At 28.7% G+C, this 14,815-nt stretch overlaps 2 protein-coding genes across 2 annotated transcripts; one reads left to right on the top strand and one right to left on the bottom strand.

Moving 5' to 3' along the window:
* Positions 1 to 2,602: 2,602 nt before the first annotated feature.
* Positions 2,603 to 6,236, bottom strand: LOC111036129 (DNA-directed RNA polymerases I, II, and III subunit RPABC4). Its single transcript, XM_022318034.1, has 3 exons — positions 6,033 to 6,236; positions 5,774 to 5,866; positions 2,603 to 2,917 (listed from the first exon to the last, which is right to left on the bottom strand). Exons 1-3 carry the CDS (start codon positions 6,094 to 6,096, stop codon positions 2,895 to 2,897), a joined length of 180 nt encoding a protein of 59 aa, XP_022173726.1. The 5' UTR covers positions 6,097 to 6,236; the 3' UTR covers positions 2,603 to 2,894.
* Positions 6,237 to 12,196: 5,960 nt separating this feature from the next.
* LOC111036128 (protein unc-119 homolog B) lies at positions 12,197 to 14,607 on the top strand. The gene is made up of 6 exons (XM_022318033.1): positions 12,197 to 12,759; positions 13,368 to 13,451; positions 13,512 to 13,628; positions 13,724 to 13,832; positions 13,976 to 14,148; positions 14,220 to 14,607. The coding sequence occupies exons 1-6, from the start codon at positions 12,681 to 12,683 to the stop codon at positions 14,330 to 14,332; spliced, it is 675 nt and encodes a 224-aa protein (XP_022173725.1). The 5' UTR covers positions 12,197 to 12,680; the 3' UTR covers positions 14,333 to 14,607.
* The last annotated feature ends 208 nt before the right edge of the window (positions 14,608 to 14,815 follow it).

A 14,815-nucleotide genomic window follows, 5' to 3' on the forward strand; every position in this document is an offset into this window, starting at 1 on the left:
TTACTTAAAACGAGTTCCACGAAAATATCAAAAGCGCAAAGCTCATGATAAATTAATGTTAATGAAAATTGCCAATGATCAGAAACAAAAAAAAATTGTTTTTTTTTTATCAAAAAGATAGCGGCTGTGTTGGAATCGTTCACTGTAAAATTCGAATAATTTCTCAAAAAATAAAATTTTAACAATTATTTGTGTAGGTAATTCAAAATTATTATAAGCCTTAATTTATAATGTACACCACTGGAACCAAAAGTCTGCTCACGCCTAAGCTAACCGCGTTATTAGGACAAAACAAATGTAACAATTTACTCAGTTTATTCTATATAATTGATAACTATTATTTATATTATTATGTTTTTATTCATTTCCAGAATTTTAACTGAATTCAGTATTGAATAACATTTGACATAATTTTGATAATATGTGACCCCGAACCCGGTTGGGTTATAATACATTTAATATGGGTGTTAATTGTGGACGACGGTATAGAAGAGATCTATACAGAGAGACTCGGAAAGGTAATAAAATTAAAATAAATACAATTTAGGTGGATTGAAGTTAAGAACAATGTTGATCTTTCATTTTTGTGAAGCTATACAAAATAAAGTACTACCTCTCTGCTTCTCCCGACCACTAGATGTAGGTGTTCCTACCTACCTATCCACCCATTTCATCTATAATCCTGTAGTTTGGAATTTTGAATGTATGATGATCATAGATAATAGAATATGATGATGATTGTATTGTATAATAATATATTGTTTAAATGTGCGTTTCCGTCCACTCATGCACGGTTCACCCGACGACGATTAAAATTCGACGTAAGCCTTGTACTATTGTACATTTAACAGTTACAGCAGTTTGTCCAATATCGTGTAAAATTTAAACGCCGGATGTTCACTCGTGCTCGTCTGCAGTTGGGGGTCATTCGTTCACTGCAACCTTATAATAAATAATAATATTATGTAGAATGCGAGCATAATTATTGTAATAATTAAAATATTACTATTATATGTGAACAGGCATACTAGCGCGTAATATTTTTCAGCCGCAAGGTCTGGGAAGTATATGATATTTTTATTTGTCATTTCGAAATGGACGAGCGAGGACGGAGGACATAATATATTATTTATACCGGGTATTTAGATACCTACCCAGTTTATATTATCTTAAACAGAGTTCGCGGTATGCTACAGCCGAGGATTGCTATATTATAGCGGGGAGAGTCATCTCTTATACAATATACAGAGTGCTGTGTCAAAGGGATAATTTTATTTGGGCGCCGCTGTTCGTCTCAACATTTGAGTGGGTTGTGGCCCATGAGTGAGTAGGTATACGCTACAATATATATACGAGTAGGTATCTAATCTGGTAATGTATAACATGAACTGAATTCAGGATTTTTCAGTGGGGGGAGGGGGCTTGAAAATGAATTACAATTGTATTTTCTCCAATAGTCCAGTCTAATAATGTCAGACCAGTTTAGGTGAGGTGTTTCAACATTTTTGTACTACTTAAACTTCTCAACTTCTCTAGTAGAATCTATCATTCATATAGTTAACTATCTATCTATAGTTGGTACCTTCGGGAGGACGAAACTGAAAATTCTGAAGTCATACTTTTTAAAATAATCAGGAAACAAAAAAATAAATAAATGAAAATTTTTTAAAATTGCAATATGATTAAAAAAATTGTTTTGGTTAGACCTCCTTTTCTCTAGCCAGCGTCTAGACTAGAGTATAAATCATTATTAACTATCATAAATTATAAAACTGTTACCTATTTATATTCTTCTTGAAGCTGTTTAATTTAAATTTTTATATTTGAAATTGTATGATTTACTTTATAGTATAAAGTCATCATCAGTGTGCCCTTAATATACACCATGTCACCATTTCAAAAAGATATATTATTTTTTAATATTACACATTATAATGGACTATGGTATATTTTAACGATAATAGTCATGGCAACTTAACTTGTAAAATTAATTTATTGCCTAACTAAATAACTAATATATGTATGGCCTATTTAGGTTATCAATAGGACTTAAATTTATATGCACTAAAAGTCTAAAAAAAAATACAAATGTTCATTATTCTGTTATTACATCAAAAATGACCAAATATGTTATTTTTTTTAAGGAAATTGTAGTTCTGATTTTAAATTAATATTTATTCATTATTTTAATTTTGAAAAAAATAAAATAGAATTTAAAGTATAATGCAGAACAAAATCAATATGGTATTAACTATAAAATAATTAAGTTGACAGTTGGGTAGGTACTAGGTACCTAGACTGAATTTCTATTTTAGATCAACTGAACTGGTAGTATTTATTATTACACAACAATACGACCAGGAAAAATATTGAAAAGCATACAAGTCTGAGCTGTTAAGTTTATTTGATATTGTTTTTTTTGTAAGGAAATAATCCTAACAATAAAAAATGTTAGTACTATTTAGAAATGTAATTGTATAGAAATTTTTATGCAAATAGTGTAGACTGATACAAAAACCCATAACAATATGAATGTATTTTATTTCTAATACAATAAAATAAAAAAGCGTTATGTATTTAAAAAAATAGTGCTACCAAAAAAGATGGTAAAAAGTTTTCATTATTTTTATATCTGAGTACAAAATTTAAAGTTGTTGTATTAAAAAACATATTTATTCTGATAAGGTCCTCCTTCATTCAAGACTCACTTATTCCTTAAAGTACATTTAATTTAAAAAGGAGATTATTTGAAAATCGATACATGATATTATATTATAGAACTTAAAACTTATAATTTTCATACAACAAAATTAAAACAAACAATTGAATAAATAAAACTGCCTGTTATATCTTGTCATTGTTGTTTCTGTACACTTCAACTTGCTGGAAAATATTCATCGAGCGTTAAACACAACCACTGAAAAAATTTGATTAAGGAAACTTTTACAAAGTGTTTAGATTAAATTATAAGCACAATACAGTTTATATATAACAATGGTTTTTTTTTTCACAATACAGTACCAGAAAATGTTTGGAAATGTTGCTACATGAATATTGAACACATTGAACAAATAGTTTATAAGACTAATTTGAATATCAAAGAAGCCAAAACGGAAGAGCAAGGAAATAACCCACTAAGTGTTTTTATATAAAGTCCTTAATTAATATATAAAAAACAATAACAAATAAAATATATAATGTATATACAAGTGAAATCAAAAACCTAAACATTCAATCTTAAGTTTTAATTATTAGTTAAACAATTTTATTCTGATTGATCAATGTTTAGGTAACATAAATTTACTTTTATCTAATTGAGAATATTTATATTACACACATAATAGAACTTAACGGATTGGTCTGAATTAATAATTGGATTTGTTTTAGTAAATATGTTAAATTTAATTTACTTAAGTAGTTAAGTAGCATATTAACTGTAGTAGAATATAATACAAAGGTATTTAGATCAATAGATAGAAGTACTAGGCAATTTGTTTAACACATTTTACTATGTAAATACACTCTAAACCTTGACATCAGAATAAAATAAACAATCAATGTGTCTAATTTTACAAAGAACTTTCAGATTTTAATACTTTATAAATATATTTATTTTAACATTTTGAATATAAAGTTTAAAATATTAAACAATTAATTATTTTAATGAAGAACCGTAAATAATAAAATTAGAAAATATATTATAGTGGCACTAATACATAGAAATCAATAACCAATAATTTATTTATACTATTAAGTATGCAAAAAGAAAAAGCAGTATAAAAAAATACAAGGAAGTATAATGGAAAATCAATCATTTTCTACTTTGAATGAATAATACAGCTTTTAGTATGTATGAATACAATAATTTAAACTATTTGTATACTACACAAAAATATACATGCCTATTGAAATGTAGAATTGTGGGCAAGTAATCTGGGGCATGAAACTTATTTTTAACGTATTATTTGGAAATAAATGTTTATACATCTGAAATCATAATATAAAAAAAAAATAGTGTTGCTCTTCAATTGTATGTTAAGCACATATGGTTCTACAATTTAAATTAAAAAGAGAAAACATTATTAAATTTCACCAAACTCCTTGAGTAAATTTGACTATAATATTGATTAACACTAAATATAACTGGATAATCAAAAACAAAGTTAAAGAAAAAAAACTACTGTAAGTTACTTGGAAGGCAATATTAAATTGTAAATAAAATCATTTGTTGTTCATTTACTTTTGCTAAGTATACACTTTACCGGATTAGGAACGATACCTTTTGTTAGACAACACCAAAGAGTGGGGGAAGGGTTGAGTGTCTTTATTTCCAAAGCATAAAAACATGTCTGAAAGAACTAATAAGACAATCCCAATATAATGATTAATATAATAGCGTACTGAACAACACTTATGATTTAAGAGTACCCAGTCCTGAACTATATCTATCAATAAATTAAAATGTGGTACAAAATTAAAATCTTAGAATACTAGAATAGCAGTGGCATAGCACACATTTTATTACTTATATCTGAATAATTTGTTCAGGTTTCAGGTGCTGGATGTATTCGGATGTTCAAACATTAAAAAAATTAACTAACGTTTTGGTGTTGATAACCATTATTATTCAAATTGATACAAGCTAATAACTTAATAAAGGTGTTTTATAGTTAGGTTAAAAAAAAGAAAAATGAAAAGTTATCAGATAGGAACATAACATAAATAAACCATATGAAAGACATTTCAAATACTCCCCCCCCCCCGTAAAAAAATAAAAATTTTGAGTATACATATTGAATAAAATATTCCTTTTAATAATTAAAATAATGAAATGGTTAACCAAAATGTTTTATTCGAGTTTTGGTTAATTTGAGAATTTAAAAAAAAAATAGTTAAAGCCCAATTAAAAAAAATAATACTTTGATAGACAGCAGCATCTAAATTGTGTGAACAATTAACTCTGAATATAAAATAGTTGGAAAAAATAGCGAGTTATATCAGTATAGTGTATACCAGAGGTCTCAAACTGTGTGTCGCAACTCCAAGGGGAATAGCAGTCTCTTGCTGTAGCACAGGAGTAGAAAAAAAGTAATGATTACGATTTGTTTTTTTCTAGACGTAAACACTTAATCACAGTTTTCTAGGTATAATTATTATTAAAACTGCAAAATTTGTTTTCCTGTGTCATTAATAGTTTGAAAGCCACCAAAATGTTGTCAAAAGATGAAGGTGCTGAGGAATGAAAAAGTTTGAATATCTACCTCTGGAGTATATCATTGTTTAATATCAAAAAATAATTGTAATGACAATTACAGTTTGGTAGAAAATTAAAAACATTATTATTGTTCAGTCAAAAAATTGTTTCAAAGTATATTATGGTTGATAATAAACACTTTATACCCATATAATTTTTTTTATAAATATTTTTAAAAAGCAGTCTTATTGTATTTACTGTTTTGCTTAACACATTAACAGACTTTGGGAACCGCTTACATAATTTATCAGAAAATTGTTTAGTTAAGGTAGCAGTTGCATGATGTAGACTGAAAGGTTAGGTCAAACCCTTGAACATCTATGCATATTCAACAGCTTACTGATTTAATATAAAGGATAAAATGTTTGCACAGACACAATTTATTTATAGGTTGAGTACAGTAATCTTATTGAACCTATCGACTCGTCTCTCTTAACCAACTCAATTGCCATATTACGCTATGGTACATGAGTATGCATAATCAGACATGTTGAACTATTTAAAATTTCAAAAGGATACATCTTTTTGTTCGTTTCTTATACATGATTCGGTAACCACACTCTCTGCATCGGATCGGGTCTTTGGGTTTCATTTCGTTCTCAGCTTGGCAAGCTGTCATTGTCCGCGCACAAGAAACAAAAGACAAATTATTAAAATCGAATCAAAAACGAAAGTGCCAATGTCTATAATTGTGGGTACAATTACAACAGAAAATTATGCAAGTTGTTGTCGAAACTAGAAACACACCGAATAAAAATAGGCACGTTTTGATATTTACCTCCACAAATGTAAATGAGCGCTTTTTTCGGGGCATCGTCCGGCGTTTCAGCTTCAGTAATCATCGTGTACGCCGGTTTTCGGCTATCGTCGCAAAACGAATTAAGTTAAAAGACAATATTTAATATCTTTTCTATGACAATATTATTCACAATAATTGTACTGCCATTTGCCGCGAGTCTGGACAGCCGACGCAGACCACCGGTTATCTCTGAGTCTCTGACGTTATCACTGAATCGATTTTCAAATCATTCCCGCACGTGCGCGTGTGTAGTTGTTTCCAAGGAAGTTGTATCGATAGCGCGGGCAAATTTAAAGCGCCTTTTCGTGCGTGTGCATCAATATTTTAATGACATTATGATCAATATCGTGTAGGACCTATACTATTGGTATTTATTCACTATATTTACAGCTTTGAAATTAAAAGTCCTAAAATGGTAGTGTGGAGAAAAAAATACTGTTAGACGGCAGCCTGTAATACCAGAATTACTTACACATATTATTATCTTCCTCGCATATTTTCACGCCCATATAAATTTAGGTTTTTTGCTAGTTATTTATGAGATAATAATAGATTTACTGAAAATAAAACAATAATTTAATTACTTACATGAAATTAAAGCCCTCCTTTCAAAATTAAACTCCCATATTTATGTTTGTTCTTATTTTTATTTAATTAAAGTTGGTTAATATTTGAAAACTAAAAACTTTTAACATAAATATGTTCTTGGGCTGGATATCGACAAGTTATTTCGTTTTTTCTAACCAAACCTAACTTGAAACTCAAAATTGGATCCCATAACCAAATACATAGATCTTAAAAGAGATTTGTGTATTATATGAATTTGACATCGATTGGGATATTTTACTAGGGAGAAATAGGGAAATAAATTGTGGGAAGTCAATGTAATCAACGTTGAGAGCTTTTTTTTGTAGTGTAAAGTGAGAGCCGATGCGCCCCAAATCGGTCTGTCATCGAGCATATAATTTCGAGACATTGACCTTCCGAAGATTTTTGAGTTTGTGTATATTTTTTTTTATTTGCCGCTATTGGCCAATTTTCAATCAATTTTAAATGAGTTTATATAGAGCTGTAAATGCTAAAATAATTGGTATATGATAATGCTCGTGATTGGCCATAGGTAATAATGTTAATGTATAAATGTTATGTTCACATTTAAATTTAAATGTTAATTGGGTAATTTATATAGGTATAATAAAGTTTAGCTGGTATCTTTATAGTACCTAAGTTCTGCATAAAGTATAATATGTACAAATAGTTGACATTTTAAGTTATCCTTATCCACTATTCACTAAATAATTCGTATGTTGTATAATGCTTATAAATGCGCAAGTTTAGGTGTAAAGAATTTTATACTGGCAAATAGGTACTTGATATTATAAACTGTTCACTGATTGTATACAGAAAATAGACATGATACGAGTAAAAGTCGCATTTATATTTTATGCAATATACCTGACGCGAATATTCTATGGCGAATAAGCCAATAAATCGTTAAAAATTGTCCTTACAATATATAACAGTATACGAGTCAAGGTCTCATAAAGGTCCCCACCAATTATATATTACAATGAACAACAATAATAAACTGCACTTCTACGAGTTTAAAACGACAAATACGATGACACGGCACGTGGACGACGGATACTATGCAAGGGTCGCATATTCGACGGCGATTTGTTCAAATTAAATATTATTATTATGGTATGGGTAATATGGGGGGTAACTGTTAGATCGAGTTATTTGCAAAATTTGGCTTAATTTTGTTGTATTCAAGCCGATGGCGATACTGACGTGTGCACGTTTTTGTTGTATATGTACTATGTAGAGGTCGGAATTATATTATTTCGCATATTTGTTTTTGAGACTATGTAATCAGCCGAGGGCTTAAAATCTTTACGATTCGTGAAACGTCTAAATGAATTTCAAAATTTTTTTTTTATTATTGAGAACTCATCGATTAATTTTATTGATTTTCGATATTTTGGGTTTTTTTGCTGCAGTGGCTCAAATATAGTATACATTTTTATGAGAACATTAATTATTGTTCGTTATCATTCACAAAACGATGAACAGAATAGCGATAGACGGTTTTATTTAAAAGTTAAAAACACCATCAAGTAAATTAAAAAAGTTAATTGCACTGTGGATACTAGAATTAATAACTAAATTAATACAATTTATATATACCTATTTTACAACTGATGGCACAACTTCTTTTTGCCCAAAAAACACATACCGTGCATTAAAAAGTCAGAGCTATCTCAACATGTATTTAATGCATATAAAAGCATATTTTGAATTTAAGAAAATATTATATTTACGTAAAAGCATATTATATACTATGAATTTTAAAGAATATTAGAAGAATATTTTCAACTTTTTAAGAGAATATTAGCATCTTATTTTGACATTTTTAAGAGAATATTATTGTGGCCTTTTGTATAACTTATGTCTTATATGTGTTTATGAACTGTATTGATCGATATTTTTTAACAAACGATGCGGCTGAACGCAGTTCCTCCTTTAGTAGGTACCCACCTATGTATCAATATATAGGTAGGTAGGTACGTGATTTAAAAAATAAAAGTTATTATGGCCTAGATTTTTTTCATACCTTTTTGAGAAAATCGCATGTTTATGAGTTTATGGTAATATGGTTTTTGATCAACTTAGCACTATAAATATAAATTATAATGTTTTATTTAACATACAATATGTCTACAATGATGAGTATTTTAAAATTATGTCAATTGCTTGTCATTGGTAAATTTAAAAAGTAGTCATGTTTTCTCAAAAAAATTTTTGGTTGGCCGGAAGAATTAGAAATAATTAATTAATTAAAATAATAAATTAAAAAAAAAATTCCATTTTTGCTAGAATTTACTATTTAAATATTGGATGAGTAATTAAAAAAGTTTACTAAGTAAGTATTGCAGTTTCTGTAGTTATTATACATTACAGCTAATTGCTTTTGTTATCTGCAGCTATAATTACATTGCATTCAAAATATTAATTAAACATTTAAATACATGAATAATTAGCATAATAAGTGCGTGTATGTGTGGACATAAAATATATTAGTAAAAATATCCATTTTTATTGTAACTTTATATTTTAGCTAAAACTTTCAAAAAAAATTTCGTTAAATTCTCTTTTAAGCAAAACGAGTACATAAAGGAGTATAGTATTATTTTTGTATTGTATTCATTTATTTTCTATTTACTAGTTTACCCAATCATATTGAAGCTAATTTGCGTAGATAGTCTGCAGCAGATATTTCATACCTCATTTTAGTGATATTTAAATAGGTGGTTACAGTGCCGTATTTCCCAGTAAACACTATAAGCTAGTGCTTAGAGAGGCAATTTCTCAAGGGAGGCAAATAATTTTTAATATTACATTTTTACTATATGTAACTACAACTAAAATAAAATGAAACTAATTATAAAATGTTTTTAGACCAACTGGATTGTGGTAATATTTATATTTTATGGTTTTCCAATTTCATAATCGTAGAGTTGCATGTTTTTATTTTTCATCATTAAAATTTTAAGTAAAAAATAAAAAACTATAACTGTATGCTTTAATAACATTTTTTAGACTAGAAAAATATTTATATTAAAAGGTGGCAAATTATTTAGTGCTTAAAGCGGTACAATGGTTAAATCCGGCACTGGGTGGTTATAGGAACCAATTTTACGTATTATAAAATGTAGGTACAATGATTATTTATTTTTTTTATGTTACTATAGGTAGGTAGTTTTTAAATTATTGTGCATTCTAAGTTTTATATTTTTTTACAGGTCTACGGGGACTTATTTTATCGGGACTTCTTATGTTTCCTCAGGTTTTTAAAAAATCATAAAAAAATAAGCAACTTGACTTCGATTAATATTTTGACAATCAAAAGTTCACTAAAAACCAGATTTATAAATTGGTTATTTTGAAGTTTTTAAAGAAAAAATTGAATCAGGTTTAAAATTTTTTATTTTCAGTATTAAAAACTAAATAAAAAAAAATGTTATTATTAGCACCAAAGAGTCAATAAATTATACATAAAAAAAAAATTGATTAGAATAATAATTACTCCATTTGTCAAGTTTTCCTGTTACACTCTGTCATACTTCAGTATACAATCAAGTAAATCATTATTCGTTCCGGTTAAATAAGTCAGTGTCTGTGACTATACTGACTGTAAGCGTAGTGCGTACATAGTACAATAATTATAATATAGGTTATAAGTTTATAAATTATATTTTATTATATTATCCTGCTCAAATGTTGTGCATTGTTAAAATTATTTTGAATGGTACTCGAATGAAATGTAAAAATTAAAATTTTAAATATTTTATGCGCTCTTGGATTACGCAAGTATAGACGGTATCATTAATTCAAAGGCACGATTTTATCGAACTCATTGGTAGGTACGTATTTTAGAACACACCTCGACTCGACGCGTCGTCATTATTCATTATATATATAGCCGTGTACAATTATTTCATCAGTTATTACTTATTATATTTTTCTTTAAAAAGAACTCCAAACGAACAGTCTATAAAATAGTAATCGTCGATCAAAACTAATGACAGGTACCGTACCTATATAACCTATAGTTTTATTTGCCAAAAGCGTTGTAAAGAATATTTCAGAAAACTTATGCTCGTATATAGTCGTTCGACTAATATACACATATTATATCTAATATTGTATTATATATACAAGCGTGTGGACTTTCCGTATTCGATTTTTTAACTATTAAATACACACAAACTTTAAAATATAAAATATTAATAAAAAATATCAACTTCGGTATCTTTTCTTATCCATATTCATATTTATCAGATAAAACGGATACAAAGCCATCAAAATAACATTGACGCGTCCATACTCCTGTGGTGTATTGGTATAGTTATACGGAGGTATTAATGTATTATACGTCGTATATACTGACTTCTCTAGTTTTCCTTTTAAATACATACTCTAAAATCTGTAAATGACTAAATTTGTGACGGTACGTGGCTACCTATGCCAATTATAGTTTTCAGTGAAGAAAACAAAATATTCTAAAATTATTTATAGTAATTTTCAATTCTCGGGTACCAAGTGATTATTCAAACATATTATAAGTGCATATATTTTAATTATATGTGTACATTTTTACCGTCTATATATTCAAGCATAATATTATATAAGAACATTGAATCAATGAGTTTACTGGCCTCAAAAATTTGTTTGCGTATTAATTATTTTATTTTTCGTCCTTATCAGTTAGGTATATTTGAATGCTGTACATATTTTGTAGTAAGATTATTCACGACTTACAGTTTTAGCTTACTCATTATTACTAATAAAGTAATAACTAATAACTTGCAAATTTGCTATTATGCTATATACCACCTATATATAGACGGATCCATTGGCGTAAATAGGGGGGGGAACTAAGCAGCTCCAAATTTCGGCCAAGTTCCTCCAATTCAAAAGTTTGTACTTAGTATACGTGTATAGTATATAGGTAGGTCATAGCGAGGTTCTATAATACTAGGTATATAGGTACGGACGTATACGGTACTAAAATACCTAGTGGCTGTTGTAGCCCTGTAGGTATATGTATAACGACAAACGAGCCTCAGTACCAGACACTGCGTGTTTGTCTTCAATGTTTATATTATGTACATTTTCGTCATGATCCATACATTTTACAATTTATTACAATATACTCCTCCACCGACCTCTCGCCATAACTTAAAAACTTTCTTTTATCTAACTAGGGGCAAACAAATATTTAAAATTACGTCTCAAACACGGTGGTCTCGACTTTCGAAGGAAATCGGAAACGTGTGGTTTGATATAGGTAATAAAATAAGATGCACATAATATTACATATTATTTTATAATCGTCGGACGGTGTGCAGCTAATATTGGTGACCTATAAATTATAATAATTATCGAGTATTGATCTATTACTTAATACTTTGTCCCCGTTTCGCCGATTTCGGCGACCTGTCGATCGTAGTCCCAATGTGGGGTCCGTCGACTAGAGCGCGTCAGCCGTACTCTCCGATCGACGATCAATCATCGACGGAATGATAAGACGTGATAACAGATAACGATTAAGGGCGCGCGCGCGTGAGTGATCGAGCGATTCGAGCGACTTACGGCCGCGGCGGGCTGAACGGCTGGTGGTGTTTTGCGTGGGTTGTCTAGTTGTTATGCCGTGGGGTTAATGTGTTTTTTTCTAGATCATTGACCCCTATTATTATATTATTACCTCGTTCTCGTTTTTTTCCCTCTACGTTTTTTATTTATTTTTTATTCCATTTGCCCACATAATACCCGTGTCACTCCGAGACAATGACAAGTGCGAAATAAGCCGTCTGGGTTAGTGGGTTGTGCCATTATTCCGGATTCCGAACTACACCCCAGCATTGAATTATCATTGTCGATAGACGACCTTAGTCAGGTTTAAATACCTTTTTATTTTTCTTGTTTTCCATTTTCTGTCGTTCACTAGACTACCTACTGTTGCTGGGACATCGTCGTCATTGACCAATTGGGCTGCGAGATGAAATTGAATCGTGATCGGCATGCACGATAGTGTGTTAGTGGTTGGTTCATCAATAAAGCATGATATCTGTTGGGACGAATTCAAAGATGGCCAGTAACAGGACTAATGCTGCTACCTCCGCCGCCTCTGGCACAGATTGTGAGTACTCAACATCATTATTTATACATTAGGTATACTTAATTACTAAAATCAGTTGAACTTCTTACAAAACAATAATGTGACAGTGACTACCATTCTGTCTCAAATATTTGAGCTTGTTTATAATCTATATAATTTTTTAGGCTTCTTGGTAAATTTTGAAATTTGTTATTGTTTAATAGTCATACTTCATATTTAATAAATCTTTGATTACTTAATAGATTTTAAACATTTACTTAAGAAAATGCAATACTTTTTATATTGTAAACCAATTAAATTAATACTCATACTTAATCCAATACTAATATTTACACTTAGTGATTTGAATGTGTCATGACATATTACTTAAATTCAATTAGTTTAATTTTCTGGTAGTTCAATCGGTTTGATTATTAAAGTTTTAATAAAATTGTTGTTTATTGTATAAGCAATGTCATTGATAAATATTTGTACATTCATTTTAACTACAAAGAAAAATTTACATCGCTTTCTTTTTTGTTTTGGTTATTATTTCAAAATGTAAAAGTAATTAAAGAAATACAAATATATTTAATCATCTATGCTTCTACCTAAAAAGTATTTACTAACTAAATTTTTTTCCTCTATAGCAGAACAGACGGCTGAACAAATAGTACGTAAAAAAACAATTATATCACCCGAAGATGTATTAACCTTGTCGAAAATTACAGAAGGTAATGTATATTAGTAATTAGTGTCTTATGAGTTCATTTATGTATATATTTTTTTTACAGGGTATTTATGTGCTCCAGATGCAAATATATATAATATAGATTTTATACGTTTTAAGATACGTGATCTTGATACAGGCATGGTATTGTTTGAAATTGCCAAGCCTTCTGTTATACTTGGTATGATAAACTATTGTAACGATTCAATACATTACAATATTATGTGTATTGATTTTATATTATTAATATGTGTAATGTGTAATATTGTTTTTTAGACGACAATCAAACTGAAGGAAAAGTAGAGGAGACAGATCTAAATAGTGGCCGATTTGTACGCTATCAATTTACACCCAAGTTTCTTAAACTGAAATTGGTTGGAGCAACGTAAGAATTGTAATAAATATTTTTTTGCTTCATTTTATTCTATCGTTCATCTTTCAGTTAGAGTACACAATGAATTTTTCTAAAATGTTGTCATAAATAATATCATTTTTTAAAAATTATTTTTATTTTTATCTAATTAATAGTGTGGAGTTTACTGTGGGGAATAAGCCAGTTAATAAGTTTCGCATGATTGAACGTCATTATTTCCGCAACAAATTATTAAAGACATTTGACTTTGAATTTGGTTTTTGCATACCACACAGCAAAAATACATGTGAACACATATACAAATTTCCTAATTTGGATTCTGAATCGAGTATGTGTATTAGTTATTAATAAATATTCAATTTTGAAATTTTTTTATAATTTTACCTTTTGTATTTGCAGTTAAAGAAATGATCCAAAATCCATTTGAAACCAAATCTGATAGTTTCTATTTTGTTGAAGATCGACTCATAATGCACAACAAAGCTGAATATGCATACAATGGTGGAGTTTAGTACAGCTGAGACAACCTTTTATGTTAATATTTTTATTTCATATAGGTTTTATTTGGTGAAGAACAAAACCATTAAACATTAAATTCAAATATATAAAATAATGAACAGTTAAATTATGATAAATAACAATATAAATAATAATAATAATAATATAGGAAAATATATTTAAAGGCAAACATCATCTTAGACAGCCAATCATTGAACATAGTTAACATTTCACAGTTTTTTTTTTATCTACAAGTTCTAACATGTTTTTACATCACATTGTGTGGTCACACTTGTCACATTTTTGGATGTGGAGTTGCACTTAACACTCCAACAAGTTTGCTATTCTTTTAAAATCTATTTGAATTCAAATATCACAGTGTTCTATGAGTATAAGACATAGTTTTATACATTATTTAAGTTACCTACTAGAATTGTTAATTGTTATGAATCTCCCATTATAATTGATAAAAATAAATCACAATTTTATTTTATTTC

This window comes from Myzus persicae, unplaced genomic scaffold (genome assembly GCF_001856785.1).
Source record: "Myzus persicae strain clone G006 unplaced genomic scaffold, MPER_G0061.0, whole genome shotgun sequence".
In the NCBI taxonomy this organism is placed as follows: Eukaryota; Metazoa; Arthropoda; class Insecta; order Hemiptera; family Aphididae; genus Myzus; species Myzus persicae.